The following is a 22,157-nucleotide window of genomic DNA, read 5'->3' as shown; positions in this document are numbered from 1 at the left end:
CCATCTCAGTTACATATGTGAGCAGGAGGATAATGGGAAATGTAGTCCTGAGAGGTCCTTGCGGGTACATGTGAAGCCATCTTGAGGCAGGGAATGCAGTTTAAAAGTTTAAAGAAGTGGTCAAAAAAAAAAAAAAAACAATACACACACCTTACGTAATCAGTTGTAACAACACATGGGAACATGTAACACAATAAAATAAAAAGGTCTTTATGTACCCTTTAAGTCCTGTGTAAAAAAAATGATGTAATATTACAAAACAAGAACAAAACAATCAAGTATTATAATTGAAGGAAATCTTAAGCACTCTTGTTTGTTTTTCATTGTGTTACCATGTGACTGAATGTGTTTTTCTTCTTTAAAAAAATAGTTGTTAATTAAGGACTGGATTAAACTTTTTGAAAATAAAGCCTAAAGTGTCTCCTGAAAATATATATGACAGCCATTTATATTGACTTGTAAAAGATCTACCGGAGTCTGGAGGAAAGCCTTTCTGAAGCTAAGATGGACTTCGCTGTGTTTTAATAGATGTCATTATTATTATTCATTTATTTAGCAGATGCCTTTATCCAAGGCGACTTGCAGGTGTTACAGAGCAGTAAAGGGTTACAGTGCAAGATTAATATTTAAATACAGTGTCGTTTACAATAAGTGCAAATAACATGACTGAAACACAATATGAACTAGGATGCAACAAGTTAGGATTACAACAAGTAATATCTGCAATGACATATTAGTAGTGCAATAGTGCAAGGATAGTGCATTAGCTGAGGGTACAGTGACATGGTGCTGAGGTCAGGCAAGTCCAGTGCATAGTAGGGGCAGATCAAGAGATCTACAAGCGCAGTCTTGAGGAGGCAGCGGAAGGCAGTGAGAGACAGAGCAGTCCTGAACTTCTCCGGTAGCTGGTTTCACCACAGAGGGGCTAGGTAGGAGAAGGAGGCTGGAGAGTGGAGGGAAGGCATGACTAGTCGGCCAGTAGAGGAGGAGCATAGAGCGGTAGGCAAGTACAAGGGTCTTGAATTGAATGCGAGCAGAGGTAGGCAGTGGAGGGTGCGAAGCAGAGGGGTAGCGTGAGAGTGGCGAGGTTGGGAGAATGGAAGACGAGCGGCAGAATTTTGAATTCATTGGGAAAAGTGACTTGAAAGCCATTTGAAACCCTGTTTCGTGCACTTCATTGCAAAAATAAGAAAGTTGTCATTGTTTTATTTGTGGGACCCATGTGTCTTTTAAAGAGTTGACCTGTTGTTGTCTTTAATTTCAGCTCACAGCGACGACCTTTCCTGTAGTGGTTAAGCTTGGTCACGCTCACGCCGGTATGGGCAAGGTAAGCCAGGTTTCATTATTGTATAGCTTCTCATGCACTTCACCTCTGGAGACCTGACCATGTGCGTTTTTTTCAAGCTTTTGACCAAGATACTGTATCAAGTTTGCTCCAGTCCTTTGGAATAGAATTTAACAAATCTACTGTCTGAAAACGAGCTATAAACATTTTAGCTACAGTTATCAGCACTCCAATCAACAGAAGACATTGTTTATACCTAGTTTATAAACATTAGAAGTCTGTAATTCCTTTTGGAAAAAATGCTCCTGGTCCAAAAACTTAACAAACCCAGTCACTTGAAATCAACTTTTTTAAGAAAGCACTGTCTGTGTCTTCATCTTTTATACAAATGATTTAATTTTTCTGTGGCGTTACAAAGAATACATTTACTACTAGTTAACGTCTTCACTGCTGCTCTGCATTACTTAAACGGACTGAAGTAAATAAAACCATATCTCAGTCAAAATTATTTTTCAAGGGGTAATAATAAGCTGCTGTATAATTATCTGGCTTCTAAACTGACTGGACAAAAACTAGGGAGCTGCTGCAAAGGGTGCATAGTTTGTCCAATGTTGCAGGTTTGTGTGATTTGGGTCACTCTAACACTTGTCTATTGCTTGTCACAAAACCATGCACAACTCTGCAGGCTTGATCCATCACAACTTGATTTGTGGTTTTCTGCAAATGTTGCCTTTCTAGGAACACCCGGACATGGACATGGATACGTTGGTCATTGCAGTCACTGTGTTGAGGGACCAGCCGGGTGCAACCCTTATCATGCCCCTTGTGAAGTCATAGAGATCCTTCATGATTGTTGCTGAATAGTTGCACATATGACTACGAGAGAGAGAATAATATATAGGTCAGAAATATATTACCACACAATAATATGTCTCAAGTTGGCATTGCTAGCTCAAAACTAACGAGAGACGTAACATATTCCGACCCATATATATATATATATATATATATATATATATATATATATATATATATATATATATATATATATATATACTGTATATATATATATATATATATATATATATATATATATATATATATATATATAATTCTATGTTTCTTATAGTCTTTCTCAAGCTGCTTTTGTTTGGTTTTGTTTGTGTAAACTGTGACGCATTGCTGTTGAAATTGCTGCACTCATAGTTCTATCTACATGGGTTATGCTGCTATGCTTTGGAGACAACTTGGTAAAGTCATCCCCGTTTTTTTATTTTTTTTTCTGACAAGGTGAAATTCGAAAGGTGTCCAGGTCTTTTTCAGATAGCTGGTGAAATACGACTTTGTGAGGTTTATGTCAGTACATGTTTTTCTTCTTGTATCTTAATTTGCTTGCTCTTTTAAAAACATTTGTTTAAATTATTTTGTTATCGATGTGACTGCAGTGATATATATATATATATATATACACACACACACACACACACACACACACACACACACTTTATTGAAAGTAAATATATAGGTGCCTTGCAGTATGCATTGTTAACTGAAATAGACTCACACAAATTGTTATGAAAATGACATGCTTAATGTATTTATTCAGTTTGTCACAATAATGGATGGACAGACTTTGATAGCTGGTGCGAGTAGGCGAGCGTCTGGTTATATATAGAGTCCCTTGATACAAGCGCTGTTCGTGCCTTATTCTGCACTACTGCATTGGAATATGCATGAGTCACCATTCTTTCTAGAAGCCTGGTTGAGGCTGCTGTGAAAGGGTGTGGGAGATCCAGGAGCGAGATGCAGACAGACGCAGCTTCAGAGTGCTCCTCTCACTGCTTACGGCTCATAGGAATGTCAGGAATTCCTTTCGGGTCTTATTGCCATCTTATCTGTTCCGATGTTTTCACATTGCCTGAAAGGCAATCTGACCTCTTTTTGTATGGGGGAAAACATAAATAAAAAAATTGGGATTATTTTTTCTTAAATAACATTACTGCGTAAAAGCAGTTATCAAGCATTGAAACTGACACTACATCACAGTGAAGCAGATCAAACTGACTGGTGCTTATCTTATCCAAGTACGACAATGTCTGTCGATTGTTAGAACTGTGTTCATTTTTTATCTGCTGTGGGGGTATGTAACGTAGCTTGCTATTAACTGCTATGCAAAAGAGCCAGGCTGATCTGCAGTTATAGAGCCGTTTTCACTCCCATCTTACCGACAGGCACTACACAACACTTCCTATTACTCAGAAGCCAATGGGGGGTGCCTATACATGTTATAAATAATCAATGGTCAGATTTAGTCGCCCTGACAGACCGTGCTACATACTCCTGCTTTGGTGTGCAAGGCACCTAGATATTGATTTACATTTACACGAGCAGAACATTGACTCGAACTCTCAGTGTTCTTACAGGTTTAATTCTATTGTACCTCAGATTCATAGTACCCTTCATTGAGATTGCAGGGAGGATCGGCCTGCCTGTTTCACCCCAGTGCTGCCCTCCACAATGTTAATGCTATTACACAACACCAGCACGAAGATTCTGGAATGACTTTAGTACACAATGAGCCAAACATTCTGTCTGGTGTCTACAGGGAAGGGTGTGGGAGAGATGGAAAGTCCTAAACAAAGTTCCAGAACAAATCAAAGTTCATATTTGTGGTTTTTAATTGCGGTCGTTTTGAGGGAAACCTCATGAGAAAAGGAAGCTTGCTGCTTTTAGCCTTTGATAAAATAAAATAAAATAAAATAAACACAAAAGCACAGTGGCTGGGTGCTTTGGGATTTAAAAATCTGGTTTCAATGTATACTGTCCTTTTTCATATGAAATACATTTTATAAAATAGCCTGTGATATTGCGAATACACCCAAGTGTACATAATAATTCCTTTGAGGGTTTCTTGTGAAACAAAAATCACGAGAGCCCTAGCTGCTCCTGAGATGGATTTACAGACGTGCTGTAGGTACAGTTCTGGTGTATTTTATTTGTTATAAACCTTGTTGACATACTCCACGTGACAAGCGGGTCTGTTTCGTAGATTTCTCTGGGGTAATTTCTTACTACTTGTTCATGTACTGGCAGTAGCAGGTATTACTATTGAAAAGCTGACTTCAGACTACTGGGCATCCACAGTGTTATTATCTACAGGGGACACCTGCAGTCTAATTATCAGCAAGTAGTGATATACCCACTGATCAATAAAGACTGTAAAACTCAGGAGTCCATAGGAACATTATAGCAATCACTCTGTGGTGCTGTAAGTAGACATGTATTGTCCCATGTTTTTGTTTTTTTTCTTGTGTTATTTGTTTTTGCACAGCAACACTAGTATACAGTACATAACTTCATTATTAATTCAGAGTTCTGCGTTTGGGATAAGCATGTCAAGCAGCACTCCCATCTCACTTTGTTTTCTTCAGTAGATCAGTATTAAACAAGAACAACATTTGGAAACCAAATAGACTTGAAATCCCTTCAATGTTCTGTTTGCTTCAGAAACAGCAAAACTTGCAAATTACTTCTATTCCCTTTTATAAGTTTAACTTATAAACGCAGGTGCTGACTTGCTCAGTTGTCCTGACAGGAACATTTCCGGTACCTTTGTAAGCACTGCGGCAAAAAGAAGGCTCCAAATGGGACGTCTGCAGCTAAAACTACCGTCAGATGTAAACAAACTGGAAAGCCAACAAGCACTCAGCGAAATAGAGTGCACAGATAAACAAACTAAAGAAACCACCTTGAAACACATTTTAGAGTGAAACTGAAACTGAAAGCAACAGTCGCTTAGCAATGGTTATATAAAAAAAAAAAAAACACAAAGGTGTTTGAGAACTATCTAGTTTGATTTGGAGCATTTGATTGCATGAAAAAAATGTGTAAGCAAGCCACACTCTTTTTGTTTTACTTAATTGTTTTTATGAAATAGAAAAACAAACTGGACCTAGAAACCTAGACTAGAATAGAGTGCAAATAAACGTTGAAACAGCGCAGTGAACAAACAGACATTTTATTAACCTACCCACTACTATTACCTACCCCTTGGAAAAGCGTCCCATAGTAAAAGCTGAGCAAAGTGCGATAGAATATAGTGAAAGCATGGTCAAGCACAGGAAAGCATTGTAAAAGAGAAGTATTGTAAACGATAGTCATAGCATGACAAGCCATGGTAAACTATGATAAATGCATAGTAAAATCACTGGCAAAGCATGGGGGAAAAAAATGACAATGTACATTTACTGTGCTAAACTTTTGTAAGCGACAGCATTTTAGGAATTTAATATATGGTTATGATTGGATGTGTGATGGGGCATTAACAGCAACACACAGCGTGGAGGGCAGCAGTATGGAGTAGTGGTTAGGGCTGTGGACTCTTGACCGGAGGGTTGTGGGTTCAGTCCCAGGTGAGGGACACTGCTGCTGTACCCTTGAGCAAGGTATTTTATCTAGATTGCTCCAGTAAAAACCCAACTGTATAAATGGGTAATTGTATGTAAAAAATATGATATTTTGTAACAATTGTAAGTCGCCCTGGATAAGGGCGTCGGCTAAGAAATTAATAATAATAGGGGCTCCCGAGTGGCGCATCCAGTAAAGGCGCTCCTCGCAGGATGTGCCCTATAGCCTGGAGATCGCAGGTTCGAATCCAGGCTATGTCACAGCTGACCGTGACCGAGAGTTCCTAGGGGGCGGCGCACAATTGGCTGAGCGCTGCCCGGGTAGGGAGTCAAAAGTTTATATACCCCAATGGAAATTTATAATTTCTAGAAATTTCTCGAAAACAAATCATTATAGGAAAAATATTTTGTAGCAAAAGTTTTGATTTTGTGGATGAGGAAAAAAAGTTACAAGAAATAGATGTCTACATACTTATTTGAGTATTTTTTTTCTGCAAAACTCCACAAATGCTAATTCAAAAGTATTCATACCCTGACAAGGAAAATGAAATTAATAGCTAGTTGTGGCACCTTTAACAATAATAATTTCTTTAAACTATTAGCATATTTGTCAATGAACTTTTGGCATGATTCTTTAGTGATTTTTGACCATTCTTCAAAGTAAAATTGTTCCAGTTCATTCAAATTCTGAGGACTTCTCTTGTGCACAGCCTTCTTCAACTCATACCAAAGATTCTCAATCGGATTTAGATCGGGACTTTGACTAGGCCATTCCAGAAACTTGATTTTATTCTTCTTTATTCTTCTTCTTTGGTATGATATGGAATCCATTTTACCATGTAGTGGAACTAAATTTCTTCCAGACTAAGGGAGCGGTATGAGAGTACCATGAGTCTTGTACTTCTTGATAATAGAAACAATAGTTGAAATTGGGATACTCAAATGCTTGGAAATCTTGCACCCTTCTCCAGCTTTCTGCCTAAGGTCTTCAAATAGCTCTTTACTTTTTCCTGTATTGACAGCAATCATCCTATGCCTAACCCTTTTATACTCTCTAAGAATGATCACCTACAATTTAGCATTTTCTAGACTTTTCTAGAATTAGCATTTTTGGAGTTTTGCTTAAAAAAATGCTGAAATAAATAATTGTAGACACACACACTACATATATATATATATATATATATATATATATATATATATATATATATATATACATATATATATATATATATATATATATATATATATATATATATATATATATATATATATATATATAGTGGCAGAGCAGATCCCTGCCTGATCACCTGAATATATATTTTGGTGCTTAATAATATAAAGACACATGTGTACATTACATATGCAGTAATTGCAATAAGAATTTCAAACATCATAAAAATGTAAAGCGGCAGTAAGAATAACTAAGGAGATTTAATCAGAAGCCTTACTTAGCTTTTAATGAAAGATGAAACTTTGTTTTTACCCAATTGAACTTATACAGCACAGTGGAAAAACTCTGGATATAAACATTGTTGGTGCCAATGTCACGTCAGCCATTTACACATTCCTCTTTCATGTTAACCTTTTCCACTGACAAGCTAAATGGAACGCTACCAATGCTGTTATCCCAAGTCTTTGCATTTCACCAGCAAATAACATTACATTATTGTGGCAAAGTGCCCCGCCCCTGTGTGCATTTGTGTGTTTTGTGTATGTATGCGTGCGTATGTTAATGTTGGTGTATAGATTGGTACACGGGATATAAACGGGTCTGTGTTTCACGTATATTTAAAAAGTGTAGATTTGTATGTAGGCACGAGGAGGGCACAAATCACTTCACGTGCTGGTTAAATGTAATATGTGAGCACGGGGTTGCACAGAATGAATTCACGTGCTGGGATTCAAGTGAGTAATTAATTAGTAATTGAATCCCAGCACAACAGTATATATAGATGCACGTTTTAGTCACTTGTGGTTGGTGTTCGGTGAGTGGAGAACGGGATTGGAGACGGAGGTGAAGTAAAATAATAATAATAGTAAAAGTAATAGTTAACGTGTTTTCACTCACCGTGTTTGTTCGTCTGTCTGTCCTGCACCGTCTGTTTAGCGTTTAGTCGTTTTGTATGTCTATTTATTTTGGCGTGTAGTGCCGTGTCCAGTGTTTTTGTCTGTTCCAACCTTTTATTTTCTGTTCTGTTTATTAAATGCTGAACGCGATCACGCATTCAGCCTCACCAAAACCCCATCTCTCTGTCGTTTGTGTTCCTGTTTCTGGTCTGACGCCACCCACTCCGGCCGTCTTTGTGACACGTGGTGTCTTCGTGGGATAGCCGCGCCTCCAAGCGTCAGACCAGGAGGGGTCTGGATTAAAAAAAAAAAAAAAAAAAAAAAATAATTACAAATATTGTTTTGGGGGAAAAAAACAAAACAAAAAAAAAATCAATGGCAGAAGACGCCATCAAACTGCGGGGCTGGTTCCTGGAGAATGCTGGGCTGGAGGCCCAGTCTCTGCCCATAGTCGTCCGGGTCCTGTGGATGATGGACAGTGAGAGATGGGAGGCATATCAGCAGGAACACACCCCAAACACCTTGGAGGAGGGTGTGGAGTTTGTCCTCAACTACCTGGAGGCAACCATAAATGGAACAGCAGCCCAGGTAGCAGGACCACCAGCAGAGGAGTACCTGCTGTCCCCATCTCCACCAGCAGAGGGTGAGTACCTGCTGTCCCCATCTCCACCAGCAGAGGGTGAGTACCTGCTGTCCCCATCTCCACCAGCAGAGGGTGAATTCCTGCTGGTTTTGCCTCCACAGCCCAAATGGGAGGAGCCTGAGCATCCACAGCCCAAATGGGAGGAGCCCAAGCGGAAGGAGCCCGAATGTCCTACGCCTGAGTGGGAGGAGCCTGAACGTCCTACGCCTAAGTGGGAGGAGCCCGAACGTCCTACGCCTGAGTGGGAGGAGCCCGAACGTCCTACGCCTGAGTGGGAGGAGCCCGAACGTCCTACGCCTGAGTGGGGGGAGCCCGAACGTCCACAGCCCAACAGGGAGGAGTCGGGGCGTCCACAGCCCAACAGGGAGGAGTCGGGGCGTCCACAGCCCAACAGGGAGGAGTCGGGGCGTCCACAGCCCAACAGGGAGGAGTCGGGGCGTCCACAGCCCAACAGGGAGGAGTCGGGGCGTCCACAGCCCAACAGGGAGGAGTCGGGGCGTCCACAGCCCAACAGGGAGGAGTCGGGGCGTCCACAGCCCAAAAGGGAGGAGTCGGTGCGTCCACAGCCCAAAGGGAGGCAAGTCGGGGCTTCCACAGCCCTGGGACCCAAGCCACCAGCAGAGGGAAAATGCCTGCTGGTTCAGCCCCAAGAGCCAGAAGGGGAGGAGTTACAGGCTCAACCCCCTGAAAATTTTTGGGGGGGAGAAGGGCAGGATGCTGGTGTCCCCCAGCAGCCTCTCGCTATGCTGCTGAAGGCAGCACGGCGTGCACATGCCCAGCCGCCACAGCAGAGGGAGCCAGCACCGCCAGGAGCAGAGGAGCTGGAGCTTCCTCTACCTCCACCACCTCCAGGAGCAGAGGAGCAGGAGCTGCCTCTGCCTCCACCACCTCCAGGAGCAGAGGAGCAGGAGCTGCCTCTGCCTCCGCCACCACCACCGCAAGGAGCAGAGGAGCAGGAGCTGCCTCTGCCTCCGCCACCACCACCGCAAGGAGCAGAGGAGCAGGAGCTGCCTCTGCCTCCACCACCTCCAGGAGCAGAGGAGCAGGAGCTGCCTCTGCCTCCGCCACCACCACCGCAAGGAGCAGAGGAGCAGGAGCTGCCTCTGCCTCCGCCACCACCACCGCAAGGAGCAGAGGAGCTGGAGCTGCCTCTGCCTCCACCACCGCCAGGAGCAGAGGAGCTGGAGCTGCCTCTGCCTCCACCACCTCCAGGAGCAGAGGAGCAGGAGCTGCCTCTGCCTCCACCACCTCCAGGAGCAGAGGAGCAGGAGCTGCCTCTGCCTCCGCCACCACCACCGCAAGGAGCAGAGGAGCAGGAGCTGCCTCTGCCTCCGCCACCACCACCGCAAGGAGCAGAGGAGCAGGAGCTGCCTCTGCCTCCACCACCTCCAGGAGCAGAGGAGCAGGAGCTGCCTCTGCCTCCGCCACCACCACCGCAAGGAGCAGAGGAGCAGGAGCTGCCTCTGCCTCCGCCACCACCACCGCAAGGAGCAGAGGAGCTGGAGCTGCCTCTGCCTCCACCACCGCCAGGAGCAGAGGAGCTGGAGCTGCCTCTGCCTCCACCACCGCCAGGAGCAGAGGAGCTGGAGCTGCCTCTGCCTCCACCACCGCCCGGAGCAGAGGAGCAGGAGCTGCCTCTGCTGCCCGTACCTCCGCAGGGAGTACGGTGGCCGGAGCCCCAGAAAGGGGAGCTGCCGGCCACGAAGAAGGGGGAGGAGGTCTGGAGACCACTTTCCCCAGCAGCAGTTTCGCTGCAGGAGTTCTTGTGGCCGGAGCCCCACAGGAGGGAGCTGCCGGCTACGAAGAAGGGGGAGGTCGGGGGACCACCTGCCCCCGCAGCTTTTTCGCTGCAGGACGGGACCAACAGACTGTCAGCCGTGCCACTACCGGCAGGGGTGCTGACAGCATTGCCAGCCAAGGGCCCACTGAAGCCTCCCTTCCCAGCCCGAGACTTTGTTCTGGACTGCTGGGTTTTTAAGGGGGGAGGTGGCCGTTGAGGCCATGTGTGCTGCGCACAAGGGGGGGTATATGTGGCAAAGTGCCCCGCCCCTGTGTGCATTTGTGTGTTTTGTGTATGTATGCGTGCGTATGTTAATGTTGGTGTATAGATTGGTACACGGGATATAAACGGGTCTGTGTTTCACGTATATTTAAAAAATGTAGATTTGTATGTAGGCACGAGGAGGGCACAAATCACTTCACGTGCTGGTTAAATGTAATATGTGAGCACGGGGTTGCACAGAATGAATTCACGTGCTGGGATTCAAGTGAGTAATTAATTAGTAATTGAATCCCAGCACAACAGTATATATAGATGCACGTTTTAGTCACTTGTGGTTGGTGTTCGGTGAGTGGAGAACGGGATTGGAGACGGAGGTGAAGTAAAATAATAATAATAGTAAAAGTAATAGTTAACGTGTTTTCACTCACCGTGTTTGTTCGTCTGTCTGTCCTGCACCGTCTGTTTAGCGTTTAGTCGTTTTGTATGTCTATTTATTTTGGCGTGTAGTGCCGTGTCCAGTGTTTTTGTCTGTTCCAACCTTTTATTTTCTGTTCTGTTTATTAAATGCTGAACGCGATCACGCGTTCAGCCTCACCAAAACCCCATCTCTCTGTCGTTTGTGTTCCTGTTTCTGGTCTGACGCCACCCACTCCGGCCGTCTTTGTGACAATTATATATATACTTATCTGGCATCGCTTGGGACAATGTGCTGGATTACAGAGGTGCTGTAAAGTCTAATAATGTACCAACAAAAAAAAAGATATAAATGAAACCTGCCTCACAATTTCAAAAAAAGATCACATTGCAATCCCATGTGACCAGAAAGAAGCGCAGTCTTTATTAAAGAGACCCCACTTTTTGGAAAGGCCTCTTATCATTGGGTACATAGGAGAGACAATGAAATGTCCAGACCTCTCGTCCAAAGCACTACAGTAGATTCATTCCTGACTGATTCTCTGTTGGCTCTTGCAGGTGAAGGTGGAGAGTCATTATGATTTCCAAGATATAGCCAGCGTGGTGGCTCTGGCAAAAACCTACGCTACCACTGAGCCTTACATCGACTCCAAGTACGACGTCAGGATCCAGAAGATAGGCAGCAATTACAAAGCCTACATGTAAGTGCTTCAGTTTCTCTAGAATAGTACGAGAAAACTAATTAACCTGCTGTTATCAGTACGCTAAGCATTTCATTCTTCATCCCTTGGGCAGTTGTCCAGTGATACAGGGCTTCACAAACTGTCTTGGCTCAAGGTGTCGTGTCGTCCCCCCACACCCCCATCACCCCCATGACTTTAGCCACCCTGACTGACTCTCACCCAAAATTTAGATTTGGATCCCTTTAGTGAGAGAGGCTGTGAGTTTGTACTGGTAGAGGTACTACTGCTTTCAGTACTGTCTGACTGCAAATGTAACACAAACCTGCCTGTAAAGGTAAGCAATATGGTTTATTTTATTTATGTCAGGGGAAGACAATATATCATAACATTGACAGAAATCCTGTATTCATTTTTGTTTTTAATTTAAGAAAATGATGTTATAATTATAACAGAATTTTTATTATAACAATCACCCCCTCTTGCTGTGTAATGGTACACACTGTTAGTGTGGACATGAGCCAACATCAGTGTTACATCTGAAATAACCCCAAGCACCTGGCAGCAGTGTTCGTGTGAATTAATTGATCCCCAGGTGTGGAGGACATCGCTCTGTCAGGGTCATTTGGGAGAGAACATTTCTCGATCTGCTGCGGCACCCCAAAACCATCCCGCGGTCGCCCAGAGGTCCCCGGACCCCAATTTGGAAGCCCCTGCTGTAATTTACCACTCTGATGTGGTGAGGCTGGAGGCAAAACTATTTCATTAACCATCCTGGAGTAGTCTTTCTGTAAAGTTACTTACTTAGAACCCCACAAATCCACACTAATAAAACACCCCTGCACCCAGTCAGCCACAACACAAAGAACAACGCAGTATGAACGAAAGGTAAGTGGTGGGATACAAAGCCAGCCTCAGACCCCTCACTTACTTGACAGTGATTACAGAGCAGCTCACAGGAAAGGGACGCTTGGAGATCTGAGAGGGGATTTGAAACACAATCTAGCGTGGAAAGAGAGGAGCGCTCTGTGTTTCTGTGAGGAGTGAAAGAGCAAGCTAATCCACAAGCTTACAGTGATGTACAGGGAGCTGTTGTGTCGACAGGAACACGATAGAGAATTCAGAGAACAGCCCACGGCCCTGCGTTAGTGCTTCGGAGGTCAGCAGGGATTTAGCCAGTGGCCATCTTCAAAGCATCGGCCAGGGTGTAGAAAGTTGCCTTGATATCAGGTAAGCTCCCAAGCTTAGCCAGGGGAGATGTGTGGCGCTGCAGAAGCATAAAAACAGTTGCTGTGGAAAAGATTACAAGCGGACAGCTGTTCTGAAACGAAGCTTTAAATATTTTTAGCATGATACAAAATGAGAAATAAACAACATAATGCTTAAGACGCCTTATATTATATTTAGGGCTTCTGATTTTCAGTTTTAACCAATCAAAAACGATTAAACACCCTGATACAAAAACAATGAAATCGGTGTATAGGCAATAAAGAATGGGAAAAAAATGGAAATGGTTACTCAATTCCCGGTGATTTCACCCCTTTCCCAAAACTACTACAAAAAACAAACTACCTTTCAGTGCAGTTGGGGAATGTCCCTCCTTTCTGACTTGTATCTAGCATTGATTCGATCTGAATACTTTAAACCTGCCCCAACTACTGAGTGGCATCAAATTCCTACGTTTCAATTGGAGAATCCACTTGCGAGATTTAATACGAGATTACAAGTAGGAATGGAGACTTGTTTGCAGGATTTAAAGCTATATTACAGTTAGATAGGGAGGATTTAAAACAAAATTGCTAATTTTGGCGAAATGAAAAAAATGCCTAGACACAAACGATTTTGGTTTATCTCGAAAATAGCTAAAAATAAGCACCGAAAAAATAAATTAATAAAAACAGAAAAACAGAAGCCCTAATTATATTATAGTATATTACATTACTTAGTAGTTTGGTTAAACATTTTTTCTCCTTTTAAAAAAATAGGAATTTAAAACTGGAGTAAACAAATGCCCGTACATTAAAGAGGAACTTGATACAGGTCTGAAACATCTCAGCAACGTTATCTGTCATGTGTTCTTCATCTTTAGATTTGTAGATCATTTTCTGTTTCCGTCGTCACATCCTGGTGACTTTTTAAAACTCACAAGTTTGAAGCACCCCTGTGTCCTCTATAGAGCTCTCTAACATGTCTACTCTCCAAGTGCAGCTGGTACACCAGTGTAACCGTTAACCTGTCTCCCTGCAACACTCATGTAAGAAACACCTTTTGTTCTACTATTATTATTATTATTATTATTATTATTATTATTATTATTATTATTATTGTTGTACCGTCTGAGTGCAATTATAATCGGACACAGAATTGCAACTCTAAAAGATCACCACTCCATTAAGATCCCTAACACATGGAGTGCACGCTCTATCTCTGAAGTAACTTCTAAGCCCTAGTTTAAGTTTCTGACTGTCACACAGATGATTTAGCATGCCTGCTGTCTGTTTCAGTTTATTTCTTTTTTTTTGCTGTTTTAACTACTCTCTGTAACTTAGGCTAGTGAGCATGTGGTCGACACTTGACATTAAAACTGACAACTTAAAATGATTGGACATAATTCTGCTTTGCCTGGGTAGCAGGAGATACAGTATGATCAGTGGCAGGGCGTACCTTGTAATTTACACGTCAAGCTTGACACTGTAGGTCGGATCATGACCTTGGGTGCCCTTTCATGCACCAGCCTCCTGGGCACCCTGAATCTGTAGTGACCCCAGTGGGAGTTTACTCTACATGCATGGTTTTCAACAGCTTTTGTGGAGCTGCACTGAAAACGATGCAGTATTATCACAGGCCACATGTTTTAAACAGTTTATTGTAAATCCAGTGCAGCAGACTTGTTTATTGAATACCTTTGCGGTCAGCTTTACTAAAGCTCTAGCTAAGGGCTTGTAAATTATAAATCTTGGAAACTTAGGTCAAAGACAAACCCTGACACGAACACCCCCCTGCCGGCCTGCCAGTCAGTCCTGGGCCTCTCAAGCAGAGGCTGCCCTTCGTGGAAGTTGCTTTTGTGGTGCACATTACACTGTATGCCCAGCTAACACATTCTCAGTCTTGCCTTTAACTTGATGAGCATCAGTGCAGTTTGTGTTATTTTATGTCTTTCACCAGACGTAAGGGAACAGCAAGGCGTATAGCTCTGTGCATCTGCATGCAGAAGGAAAATGAGCTCCCTGTGTTTTATTCACTGTGGAAAAGTTGTGTTGGTTCCCCTGATGGGTCTGCCTGCTCTCACTGTACCGTAGCATTGCTGTGCCCCATGATAGCAAGTGCAAACAAACACCATGACGTTTCCACCGCAGCCTAGGCCCCTGGGATGGAAGACATGCTTATTTCATTTGTATATGATTCTGTGTGTAATGTTTTTAGACCGCTGTGACTGAATTACCTCATGCTTCCTCTATTTCAGCAGCTCAGCCCATGATGTATATCCTTTTCACCTCAAGTCTTTGTGCTCAGCCAACAGCGCAAAACTCTTTAATGAGACGAGTCAGCAAGGTGTTTAAATTGTTCTGAAGGGAATGTATGACCACACTTTGATGATTACTGCCTCTTTTGAGACTTCCCCTGCTGAAACATCAGTAAATTACTGAATGCAGTCCTGGGTACCGGACCAGCTACTATCAGCTATCTTTGAAAGTCAAACCTGCTTTCTTGCCGATTGTGGTGGTTACATGGCAGTGGTGCTTTAACACATGCCAAGGACAGCTCATATACACAAAAGTGTGTTCTACATATAGCAGGCATTTCAGGTGGTTTTGTCCGGCCCTGGTAGGTCTCCATTTTAACCCCAAAGACCATGGTACGGACGTTTCCCTGTGACTGTGATTGAAATTTAGTTTATTTTAGTATTTCTTAATGTTCCAGAACAGTAAAGTACACTTAACAGCTGAAAACCGCACCACTGACATATTGTAACACTGTAATGTCTTAGTGTTGCAAACATTGCATGAACTGCTCTAGCTACAGGAAGAGCACTGTTCTTGTGTGTTTTTTTATTACTCTGTTTGTCTTGTAAGGCTCCTGTTACTCATCAGTGCAGTACCCCCACGCTGGTTTCAGAGTCACACCATCGACCTGTGAAAGTACCAGTCTGCTTCCAGGTTTTTCCACAGTCGTATGAAAAAAGGAAAGAAAAAATATCAATTTACAGCATCATCAAATCTGAAAAGCAGCTGGAATCTGCAATGGAGAGTTTCATTGGGTTCTCCTTTCATCACTTCCTGGAGACAACAAGCTGCTACTTTATTTTAGTTAGCCAAAGAAAATATATGATATTGCTGCTAATTTTCTGATACTGTTTGAAAGAAATACGTTGATTAAAATGAAAAATCAACTTACTTGCAACTAATACCCCGTACACACAGACGAGTTATGATGGTTCAGAACCGGCACTGATGCGGCATTTTGGTCTGTATGAATTTCCTGTACAGTCACAGAGCCATCATATTTTATGTCGTCTCTGAACCACCTCACGAGGTGATTTGGAGACAGCACTGAACCGTCTCAACTCCGTGTGAAAGGCTATGTGCTATAGTGGGGGGTGAACTGAAAGTTAGCGTGACTGTATACCAGACGTGTTGGGTATTTTTGTCATTGGTGTTACACGCTTTCATTTTTTTCAAATACAATACCTTCCAGCTACTCTTTTGCCAGGGTCTTTAGAAGTGCCCTCTCTCTCAAGATTTATATTTCACGCACCATTTTTTGATATCAGGTAGACAAGATTAATCGATCAATTATTATCCCTTGTAACAATACAATAGAATTTTTTTTTATATATATATAGCGCCTTTCACAACAGAGTTATCACAAAGCGAGGTACAATGAAGAATAAGGTAGTCTGGTGGATATTCTCAGGGAGTGAGTTCCCAAGTCTGGGCGCATAATTAGAAAAAGCTCTTCCATCCATAGAGACAAGGAGGAAGGAGAGACAGAGAGCAGACCTGAGTTGGAGGAATGCAGAGAGCGACCCGGAGTGTACGACGACACCAGCTCACCATTTTCCCTACAAACCTTATATGTCAGAAGCAGGACCTTAAAATCAATTTTCTGCTTTACAGGCAGCCAATGTAAGGAAGCCAAGACAGGGCTAATGTGCTGTCTTAGTTTGGTACGAGTTAGGAGTCCCGCAGCAGAGTTGTTCTGTTACTGTGTGGGTATCTGCCGATTGACGAGAGACACAGAGGTTGACGTTGAAAATGCTGCTCAGGTGTCCAGGTTTTATTGACAGAGATTACAGTGGTTGCAGTGGCAGGTGGCCGCCACTAGGGTAGCAGCATGGTAGCCCCAGTGCAGGAGGACATACACACCAGTGTACATGAAAATGATTCATACAACAAATGCTAAACAAAACACAGTTCAAACCAGCTAGAAAATAAAAGTTGACCCAACAGTGGTCGAGCGCTACTCCCCTAGAAAAGCTCCAGGAGCAGTCCTCTCTATGCTTGGGAGGGATTAACATCCCCTAAAATGTTCCCCTATTGCTTCCAGTACTTGTGATCCTGGTATACACACAGCGATCCTAGATATCAATACAGTTTTCCTTTTAAATTTTTCTCACCATGGTTGACACATGCAGTCGTGAGGATCCTACAGCCAAACTGGCCTTCCCAGACAGTCTGTATCCCTGCTTGTAGAACAAACTGGCTTCTCAGACAGTCTGTATCCCTGCTTGTAGAATAAACTCACCTTCCCAGACAGTCTGTGTCCCTGCTTGTAGAACAAACTCACCTTCCCAGACAGTCTGTATCCCTGCTTGTAGAACAGGCTTCTCAGCCCCTTTTTAAAGGCGGGTGGCCGGGGCTGATTGATAATCAATAATTCAATCAACACCTGGCCACCTGCTGCACATGAATTTCAATTAGATAGGGAGGGAATTCTAACCTCCCAGCGCTGCCATATCTAACCCAAACTTAATTTGCAAAAACTTTCAAATTAAACACATTTTCTTTACAAGCAAAACAAAATCATTATTTATACGTGCAGAGCCTCAGCCCTGCCACACCTCTATTAAGGATGCATTAACCCTCCATTACACCCTTTCCTGTGTATAGATGTTATATCCTGTGCATTTACAGCAGAGCTCTTCTACTGAACAGTGGCTCCTGAGTGCAGTCTTGTTTTTTGTGGTTTATAATAAACAAATAGGTGCACAGTGTGTCTCTTATTATAACAGAAACCATTTCTCACAGATGACAGAATCCCCTTGCCTGAACAGGATGACATCTCTTACAGTGTAATAATTATCAGCAATAGAAACGCAATTGATTTGGAATAAATATTGCACTGTGGTCCTGATAGGACAGCACAAAGCCTGCTACGTATAGCGATAGAATGCAGTATCATTCTACCTATCCCATTGCAGCTGCCCATCTGCTACCATTGTCCCCAGTTCAGAACCATATACTGTATGTAGAATTGTAAGCCAAGTCTTTTCATTGCATGCCCCATACAGGTATAATCAGTGGTGTAGTCTTATTGTAAATCTTATTGTAAGAATTATTGTACGAATTCACATTTTATTTGTATACTGAACTTCTAGTAACACATATATGGGTAATGCATTTATGTAATTTCTACAAATATGTCTACAAAGTGTCTTTTTCCATCTTTCCATGTCAGTGGCAGAACAATGATTTCTGAGATGATTATAGTACTGTGCTCCTGCTCCTTTTTATACAATGAAAGAAGTAAATGAATGGCATGCATAATTGCTAATTGTCTTGTTTTTTAAGGAGAACCTCCATTTCCGGCAACTGGAAGGCGAACACAGGATCTGCAATGCTGGAGCAGATCGCCATGTCTGATCGGTACGTCTCTTAGATTCTTACTGTCACTGAACCTCAGAGATTATTTTACTTTTATATTTAATTACAGTGCCATTCATTTCACAGCAAGCCTGACTCCTTGCTTTCAATTCATGGATATACTTCAAAATACAGGTACCTTAACTGGACTGAAACTTCGCTGGATTTATACAGTCATAAAGGCATTCGTGCACATCACAACTCTTTATAAAAAAAGGTGCTGAGCAATATAAGGCACTTTGTATATGAAATAATGTCTCTACAAAGTCATAAAATAGTTCTTAGCAGTGGTAAACCAACCATGCATACGTCGCTTAATTGTTGATATTTGTGGAGTCGGGACAGGTCGCACACTCAAAAAAACTCTTCTATATTCTTCAAGACATGACCACTGATGTTGTGTAGCAAAATCTTCTTACATTTTAAAACATTTTGATTCGAACAAACTATATGTCTATGGCAGGGAACTGGAACTGAAGTGCAGCTCCTAAAGTTAAAGCACCTCATTTAGAATTATGAAATCAAAACAAAAGAAAAACTAAAAACTCAAGATTTGAGTAATGACAATAGGAACCGGTCAGCGGCTATGGATCCTCTCTTTACATTCACACAACTGTGTTAGTGCATGCTGTAAATATCAGTACATGATAACTGCATTTCCAGTACACATAGTTAATGTACGTGTACTTGGAAGTGTATACAATTTCACATCATTCACATGCAAAACTATTGCTATTACCTGGATGGATACCCAACGGTTTTCAGGGCTTGTAAGTAAATATCTGGTTCTATTTTGCCGCTTTGTATCCAGGTAAACATCCTGTTGTGTGCCACAGGGTTGTGTTCAGTCTGGAAAGAGCAACAGTGTTTCATTATTATATCAGACAATGCCAAGAGCCTGACAAAAGCCATAACCCTGACCTAGGTATAGAGGTAAACGGTCTATGTGGACTGAACCCAGACAACTATATCATCAATCACTCAATCATAAAAATGTCAACTTATAAGAAACTAGGGGTTCAGACTCTACCCTGTAGGGTTTGTTTAGAGCATTTTACAGCACTGGATTGTATCAGAGACCTGTCCATAGTTATCCCAGGGTGACGCCCCTACAAAAATTGGTTGATACAATCCTGGTCCTACTTCTCTGGTACTGTAAAATGCTCTAACAAAGGATGTGGCTTAGTCCATCAGTGGATCAAATAAACCCTAAGTTAAGTAAGCGACTTCTTAATACTCATCACATCCCCAAGCAATCATCTTAATCGCTGCTCAAAAGTCGGATTAACTTGGATGAGTAGTAGATTAAGCAGTATTCGGCTGTATCTAACAGTAGTGCCATCTCTGTTTTAAAATGACATATTCCTGCTGTGTCACTGCTGTGACAAGCAGAGTGCAGGAGCTTGCCTCCAGCTCCTGAACAGTGTTGTGATGAGCCTTTGTCTAAATAGAAGAACATAGCCTTATGTGTTAGTGCTGCGGGCCAGCACGCTGCTGCCAGGCTCATTAGGAAAGAACGGTGAAACAGAGACAAAAAGACGACGTGCTCCCCTGCAGCTGCTTCTGCCAAAGGGAGGCACGTTTAGCAAAACAGATAAGAAGGTTGCATCACATTGCATATCTCGACCATTACTAACACGCAGAAAACAAAGTACAGATTGCAGTTGCTAATTGGAGGGGGAATGCCAGCAGTCTGGTTAACTGATATCCTGAATAATTGATTTCTGCAAGTTTAAATGTGAGAAATTCAAAGTACTTTTAATGGACACTCCTTATTACAGTAGTAACGGAAAGTTCTACATAACAAGTGTTGACTGTTCACATTTTTACTTTTTAAGATGCACTGTATTGAATAAACACTAAAGAGATGGAGCCTATTATTTCAACACAGTTCACTTGTCTTATGATGGAATTGATTAAAAAAACAAGGTGCCCCACTGGTAAAGTGCCCCCCTCTGAAGGGGTTGTAGAGGCAGTCATGTGTACCGGTATGTCCTACTTCACATTTTATCTACACTGTACATCCATCCATCTGTATGACACACCTACATTTCTGCATCTCTCTGGAGAACCGCTAATCCAGTTGTCGTGAAACCTGGCATTCACATTTATTGTGATTTAAAATTAATTGTGATTTAAAATTTCATTTTCTGTACATGCTGTTGATATATGTCATGGGCAACAACTTTTTTATTTAGAAAAATAAAAAAAAGACATATCCTGAAACTTGAAGATCATTTGAGGAGGATCCTGGGAAAAACTGACAGCCCGCAATTTCAGATTCACCTTAGCTTGCAATTAGATTTCCTTCAAAATTACAAAAAAAAGATGTGGTGGAAAACCTCGATAAACCCACAAACATTTTGCATACACATATATTTGGGTGGTAACGGAACGCACGGATAGTTAATCTACAGAAAATGTAATTATGGGCTCTCCGGTTTTAGACACTGGAAAGTGGATGTTGATGTACATTTACAGTGCTCCCCCCTTTATAAGGCGACACTGTATACCACAGAACCACAGTCATGGTACCCATTTGCCCCATAATACCATTCCGCTAGCACTTTCATTCTGAAGGCTTCAGAGCTCTGACTCCTGACTGTAGCGTTATAAAAGGGGAGCACTTAGAGGCATTTTATAAAGTGCTGCTTTATTTGAAGCTGGGAGCTGTGTGTTGAATTTCTTCTCGCCTATAATAACTGCCATTGTCTTGCAGATACCGCATGTGGGCAGATTCCTGCGCTGAGATGTTCGGGGGTCTGGACATCTGTGCAGTGAAGGCAGTCCACGGCAAAGATGGGAAAGACTACATCATTGAGGTAGGGGTTTGCAGCAATCCTGCTTATATTCTGTCGATTTGAAGAGTCAGAAACAGGCTGAGACTGATTGCAAAGCATCTTGGAGGTAATGCAGGGTGTATTAGTGGTGTAAAGATTAAATGGGACTTCCCATAAGCGTCCTTGCTTGCCCTGTAATCCTTCCCTCCCATGTGTAATATAAGGAATAATGTACACCCAACTGGTCATAATAAGGCTATAATTCTATCAAGGGTTTCTGGTGACATAAACCATGAGAGCGCAAGCTCGAGGGTCTCAAAGTGACTGCATGAAAAATACAAAATCCAGAAACATTGCTCATCCATTCATAAGTTCTTCATGGAAGCTCATTTAAGTGGCACAGTAATCCGTCGTGTATCTGCCCGTCACATATCCGCCCTAACCGTTTATCCGCCATGATCAAGCTCTTCAACCAGGGATGGATACTGAAGAGGGAGTAAGCAAGCTGAAACCACTGACAGCTGGGCGAGTAGCCAGAGTTTTTTTATTATTGAACAGAGAAGATTAGTTCAGAGATGCAGATCCCACCAACGTTTTCATACACTGTGTTGTATGAACTCCATGCGCTACCATTGCTGGTAGTGTCACGTGAGCTGTTCAGTGTGTTGATATGTAAATAAATCAACTTCAACCTCCATCTCGATCTCCTGTCTGTCACTCAGCAGCAAATGCACGCACCTATACGGCAGACGGCTAGCCTGTCACAAGCATTAATACCCTGTATCTTTCTAAATAAGGGATTTAGGGGCGCTCCCTAATAAAAGCTGAATCTGAAAACAATAATTGTGTGAATATATTAATTGTTACAGCTGTGCATAATGGTATTTAAAACAGGATTCATTCATCCGCCCTTACTCTGGTCCCATCGGAGCTGTACACTAAAGTAGCCTACAGTATATCACACCCCCTGAAGTGCCTCATTGTATTTGCATTTATTTCTCTTTACCAGGATTA

The 22,157-nt window shown here is 42.5% G+C and overlaps 1 protein-coding gene across 3 annotated transcripts in view; it reads left to right on the top strand.

Annotated features, from left to right (window-relative positions):
• Positions 1 to 22,157, top strand: part of LOC117415536 (synapsin-3-like) — a 203,774-nt gene that overhangs the window by 157,497 nt on the left and 24,120 nt on the right. For all 3 annotated transcript variants that reach the window (XM_034026029.3, XM_034026030.3, XM_059026849.1), the window contains exons 7-10: positions 1,265 to 1,327; positions 11,379 to 11,521; positions 18,292 to 18,366; positions 21,083 to 21,185. In XM_034026029.3, coding sequence (XP_033881920.1) covers positions 1,265 to 1,327; positions 11,379 to 11,521; positions 18,292 to 18,366; positions 21,083 to 21,185 — 384 coding nt within the window. The remainder of the gene's footprint in view (positions 1 to 1,264; positions 1,328 to 11,378; positions 11,522 to 18,291; positions 18,367 to 21,082; positions 21,186 to 22,157) is intronic.

The sequence above is a fragment of the Acipenser ruthenus genome, chromosome 7, assembly GCF_902713425.1.
Source record: "Acipenser ruthenus chromosome 7, fAciRut3.2 maternal haplotype, whole genome shotgun sequence".
NCBI classification, from domain to species: Eukaryota; Metazoa; Chordata; class Actinopteri; order Acipenseriformes; family Acipenseridae; genus Acipenser; species Acipenser ruthenus.
This window is presented reverse-complemented; position numbering and strand designations above follow the sequence as displayed.